Consider the following 6,000-nt stretch of genomic DNA (forward strand, 5'->3'; position numbering starts at 1 on the left):
GCACACACAAAAACGTACTCTTATTTTTGCTACGTGTTTTTTATAAACCTAGATGTCACACGCTACATCTTTCAGTAGAAATCAGCTGTAATTCATGAAAAAAGATGCAAAGTCTTTCCCTTTACAAGAGAGCCTACATCAAAAGAAAAGAAAAAAATATATATGTATTATTGTGCTCCATGACACTGAGTCTTTGTTAGCATTTTTCATCTGCAGATATCAGTATTTTACCACATCCCCTCTTTGACTCTGTTTTACAGAGGGAAAGATATGTCACAAAGAGGTGAACTGATTCGCTCAAGGTCATGCAGCAGATAGAGCCCGGGAATTGAATGCAGACTTCCTGACTGCTAATTCAGTCTCTTGCCTACAGAGACAATCCACAAGTAAAATTTTGATAGGACCAAACATATGATGTGTGTACTTTGTTTCTCACATTTATCCTAAAGCCCTGTAATCTTACAGGAAAGTTAGCTAGATATAAATGGGAGACAGGAGATGTATGACTCAGTTTTTAAAAATGAGTACATGGTCCCAAGTTTTAATTTGCCTAATCAGTTCGATGATTCCTCTCTAATTAAAAAAAAAAAAAAAAAAAATTCAGATGATGAGTTTGTTTTACTGTGGAAAACAGTTCTTTTCTCCAAATTAGTCACAAATTAGTCTTGGGAGCCATTTCAAGAGAATGTCAGGGACGGTGGAACAAATTAGCCTTTCCTTATTCTTTCAAGACTGGAGACTGTATTTCAAGCTGTTAATTACAGGCTCCTAGCTTGAACATCCTAACAGCTTCTCTTTTTTGACTGTTTTAGGGATTCTGATTCTAAGAACAATGGAAAAGAATGGTTTGAATTTTTATCCCCTTTGAGTTTGTCTGATCTGATTTCATGGGGCGTGTAAACCTGGACTGAGTGACGTGAATATAGTCCTGAGTTTCTCTAGTTCAGGAAATGTAACTGTGTCACTTCAAAACATGGGCTGCTACCCTGAGAATTTCATCTGATCTGCTACTTGCAAAGCTAGTTTTGTCTTCCTGGTAGAAATGAGCCAACTGAGCAATGATTAGTGACTGTTAGGCTGGTCATGGTGCAGGAGGCTGAGCTACATTTTCCGAATAATTTTTATTGGCAAATACGTGGACCCTGACTTCAATTTCATCAGCCACTTCCATAATAAGGCAGAGTTGCTCTTTAGCTGCAAAGAAAATACTGGCATGTGGATTTAGCACTGTAATGTGACTTGGAAAATTAGAAGGTTCAAATCTTGACACTGCCATATCTTTATCTGTCATTTTAAATAAGATGAAATTAATGTAGACTAATTTCTGGATAGCTATTAGATGTCTTCATAGCAATGGGAAGAAATAGGTACTTCTGGAGCATGATTCATTGCGTATGAGATTATATTCTGAATAGGTTAGAGGAATTTCTTATTTCTCTCTATGGACTAGATAGGGAGTGTATAGTGGGTCAAATGAGTTCTACCTCTGCTTTCTGTGCTTCATTTCCCCTTTTGTAAATTTGGACAGAGTTTCAGTGTGTTTTTTTACAGTCTCCGTGAAGGTGTTCATTCAGTGTGGTGTTTAAAATCAACATCATGGACTCCTTATCTCAGATTAAATTTGTAACCACTAGTTATGAAACAAATCATAAGTTATGACCAGTTAGGTTTACAACTAAAAACTGAATACTGAAAATTACTTCCTTGTATGCAAGCATAAAAATAAAAGTCAAAGTTGAAACATGTCTTCTGATAGTTGCTAACAGCAATGGCATGGAACGATCTTCCAGAATCTCTATTTTTAGCTTATATCAGCTGTTCTTGATATTTTTTTAAGTTGGAATTGGAGAAATCATGTGCAAGTTAAAATACATACACTTGATATATAATTTACTATCTACAAACACTTACTGAAGTAGATGTTTTCTCAAAAGTTAGGTTTTTAACTTAAGATAATTTTTAATAAGCTATAATGCTTTTATTGTGTCATATATAAAGCAGTATTAACACTCAGTAGGAAAAAAACCTGTCTGTCTATGGTGAAATTTCTCCTTGTTTTCAGCTAGTGCAATTCATATATTATTGTTCAATAGTGGCATGCTTCTGTTCCCAGATGAAGGGATGCATAAAAGTTTTAAAGGAACAACCACCTGACACTGTGGAGGGACTTCTGAATGCTCTCAGGTATGTGTGGCATAATTACTCGATTCAGCCTTAACAAATTCCTCTTTGTTTTTCTCCCAGTCTCTTTATATTTAAGACTTTTCACCTTAGAAGCTTAATTTATTAAGAGAATTGTCCTTTCAGGTTTGCCTTCATCACCTGGGGTTTTCTTAAGTAATATTAATTTCTTTCAATTCCATTTCACTTTGATAAGTAATGACTATTAGTATTGGAAGTCATAATGTCCTTCTTCAGAGACACTTACAGTTTGTTTTATCACCTAAAACTTAGCCATCTAAAAGGTAATCAATACTTCAAAAGAAAACGATATATCTGAGCTAAGATTTGTTATATAAAATACCCCAGCAGCTAGAACATTTTAGAGGCAAAGAGTAGAATTTCTCAAATCCTTGATACTTCCCTTCTCTCTTTCCCTTTTAATAAGACTTTTTTTTTTAAATTTTGCTAAATTTTACAACTTCAAGAAAACAGCAACCTAAATCGCAATCTTGTAGCTAAGTGTTTAAGGTGCTGTCTTGGGAAGCAAGACACAATGGTCTGACACTTCTCTGAAGCTGAGAAGGTAGTCTTAGTACCAAGTTTTTCAGAACTGTATTGAAATCTCTAGCTTGGATAGAGTGAGAACTACAGCCATAACCACCTCCATATTTGCTTATCATGTCTTTTGAATTAAAATCGCTGTGGAGTTAAATCCTACAGGTATCAGGTGTGTTTTGAGTTTATGTGATAATCAATCTCCCTATGAACATAAGCATTGGAGAATGTTTGGGGTTACATGGAAAAAAACACACTAAAGCTCTTCTGTCCTCCCAGGACATTTAAGAAAGCTGCTTAAAATTAGGTTTATAGATTATGCCAAAATCTAGATTCCTAAGTCCTTTTAGTATCTACCCTATTTCTATGTCTTTGCATGATTTTTACTTCTTTGGAGGCTTTTAACTGGAAAAAAAGATAATTTTGGCCCAAAATGGTGACAATGTCATAGACAGATGGCAAACAGTATTTTAGCCAGGATGTAGCCACAGTTCTCCATTATTAACAGGGAATAATTTATTGCAAGGGGTATTTATAAGATAAAGAGCACCAGACTATTACCAGTTAAATTGCAGTGATCCGTGACTAGAGGAACATGTAAGTTCCTCCTTTGTGTAATTGAACTGCAGTGATTTCAAAAACAGGCACTGAAGTTTTCAGACTTTTCTAATCCCTGTTCATTTCATAAAGTATTGTTTTAACTTGTACTTTCTAGGTTCACTACAAAACACCTGAATGATGAATCTACTTCAAAACAAATTCGAGCTATGCTGCAGTAGTATCCTGAGACAAGTAGATGTTTGTATTGATCACAGAAGATGTGTATGTTTACATAATTTAATACGGTTTGATGTTAATACTTGTGTGTATTTACATAACCATTTTCTTCACATTGCTAAAATACATAAATCTGTTCATAACCTGACTGACTTTATATAGTGCAGCCTAAGTTTTTATGCTAGCCTTTATCTTTTGACTTTTAAAATACTTTTTTACTTAGATACTTCAGCTATGACAGTTTATCTGTGCATTTTAATCTTTAAACATCTTCTCTATCAGAGAAGTAAGTAGTAGTGAAGACAAAATGGAAATCAAATAAACTGAAATGTCAAAGATACCACAGAAAAGGAACTTTAAATAAGGAGAAAGTTAGTGTAAGAGAAAGTAAAGTTCACTGGATATGTTTTAAGAACATGTGCACAGTTTTGTAGTCAGTTAGTTTTAGGATCTCCTCAGACTTGTATGAATAGGAGAATAGCTGAAAGTCATCACTCTCATAAAATACGTTGTCTTTCCTGTAATAAGTGGAGATCCACCTAATTTTAAGGATTATGTGCTGGCTGACATCCAAAAAGGTATTGCAAAGAGGTCATTTTACCTTATTAAGTATAACCTGTACCTTTCAACAATTGAGGAAATTAATGTCCTTTTTCAGATTCAATATAAATAAACAGAAAATGTGTTTTAAGACAATTGCTAGATTTTGAAAATTCTATATAATGTTATTAGATTTAGAAAGGAAAGGGAATATACTAATGCCTTGACTTAACTAGAAAGGGTTTGTCAATGTAAATACATCACGATGAACATTATCTCTCAGACAGCTCTACCCAGTAAGTAATTTTTTTGCTGATATAAACTGGTATAAAGCAGAACACACTTCTGTAGCAGCAAAATTCCCTAGTGTCAAACTGGCCTCATCAAACTAGGGATGATATAAATAAGTTTTAAGAGCTGAGCTGTTCTTAGGCACTCCATCAGGTTCCTTGATAGTATTATTCATTAGATGATTCAGAGTCAACACAGAAATATATATCAGCTGACTGCTCTTCCTTTGTTTTTGAGATGTGATTGATGCTTGAAGGAGTTGAGTTCCTTGCTGAGTTGTTTGTTCTTACTTTCTAGTAATTTTTCCAGTAAATGGAATAGAAGTACTTTGCCAAAAGCAGCAAAGTGCTCATGCTCTGTTAAGTGTGTCTTCTGGGTGGTCTGCAGTTGCTGTACATATTCTTGCAGAGGTCATGTTCTGAGAATGTGTTCAATTTTGTGTACTTTGCTTGCATGTATGTGTGAAAACTCCAGTGCTTGTGCACAGATTCAGATTTGTATTTGCTTATTCCTGTGTACGTAAATCAGAGTTTATGTGCTCTCACTGGAATTTTCATGCATATCACTTCTAAAAACATTACCTTAAGACTTTGAAGATGCATTTGGTCTGCTGAAATTTGGCTGCGCTGTGACAAATTGAGTCATTGAACTCAGTCCTTAAACAGTCTTAATATCCTAAGTTCTTTGGAGTAGGGATTGCTTTAGAGTTTATTTCTGAGCAGAACGACCACTGTGAGGTTTCTCAAGCCTGATCAGAACCCACAGGCACCAATGTTACACGTGTCGTGGTACTGGACAGCACCGCAACTCCAGTGTTCATGTCACACATCTGCAGTTGTAGCAGCAGATCACTATGTTGTTGTCAGGAACAGAATTGGAAATCACGCTAGTTTTTTTTCTTTTCCTGGAAGCAGTGATCACATTGCTTTTTCACAGTAGTAAATCCACTGTTTACAGCTCCATTTTTAATGGGCGACATTTAAAAATGTATATTAGGAAAAATCCTGCTGTGTTCAGAGTCACTTCCAGTTAGGTAAATCTAGGTGGATAACAGGTCATTCTGTTGAGCTTTGGTAACTGAAGTTAATACACACTTACCTGCAATTATTTGTCAAACAATGAAGTCTTATCTTTAAGTAGCCCAGAGGAAAGCTATTTGTCACTTGTATAATAAAAATGTAAACCTTAAAGCATTCCGTGAGTTGTCATGTGCTGTTTGCCGAAGTCACTGAATTTCTTTGCCTGCTTTGATGTTTTTGTACAGAAGTTTGTTTCAAATAATAAAAAGTTTGGTACAGTAAGCACTGGGATTGTCTATATTTAGAGACAACATAAACAGGTTGAGAAATATCTCATTTGAAGTTTTGGATCTGAGATATAGTAGGCTTACCTTTATATATATAGTTTATAGTTTATTTAAAAAGCATTTAAAATGTTTCACTTGTATGCCACAACAATATAACCTCATGTCACTTAAACAATTCCTGGCTTTTTCTGACAATTCTTGGCACTTGTCTGTCGTCTTGACCAGAGGAAATTGTTGATACTTCTTTACAGAGTAGAGGGCATGAATCCCTTCTGTGGCTTTTATATCTTCACATTAGTCATCCTAGGCTATGGTGGCCATCTCGGGTTGCATTTATAATCAGTAAGGTCACCAGAGGATGATTCATT

The 6,000-nt window shown here is 35.1% G+C and overlaps 1 protein-coding gene across 9 annotated transcripts in view; it reads left to right on the forward strand.

Annotated features, from left to right (window-relative positions):
• The window catches only part of CYRIA (CYFIP related Rac1 interactor A), a 58,939-nt gene extending 53,312 nt beyond the window's left edge, over positions 1 to 5,627 (forward strand). For 6 of the 9 annotated variants that reach the window (XM_069805755.1, XM_069805759.1, XM_069805763.1 and 3 more), the window contains 2 exons: positions 2,063 to 2,184; positions 3,434 to 5,627. In XM_069805755.1, coding sequence (XP_069661856.1) covers positions 2,063 to 2,184; positions 3,434 to 3,497 — 186 coding nt within the window. In that variant the 3' untranslated portion in view covers positions 3,498 to 5,627. Of the gene's footprint in view, positions 1 to 2,062; positions 2,185 to 3,433 lie in introns of those variants that run through there. The other 3 variants (XM_069805761.1, XM_069805760.1, XM_069805764.1) reach the window with 2 other exon arrangements.
• The last annotated feature ends 373 nt before the right edge of the window (positions 5,628 to 6,000 follow it).

Source organism: Haliaeetus albicilla, chromosome 18 (genome assembly GCF_947461875.1).
Source record: "Haliaeetus albicilla chromosome 18, bHalAlb1.1, whole genome shotgun sequence".
In the NCBI taxonomy this organism is placed as follows: Eukaryota; Metazoa; Chordata; class Aves; order Accipitriformes; family Accipitridae; genus Haliaeetus; species Haliaeetus albicilla.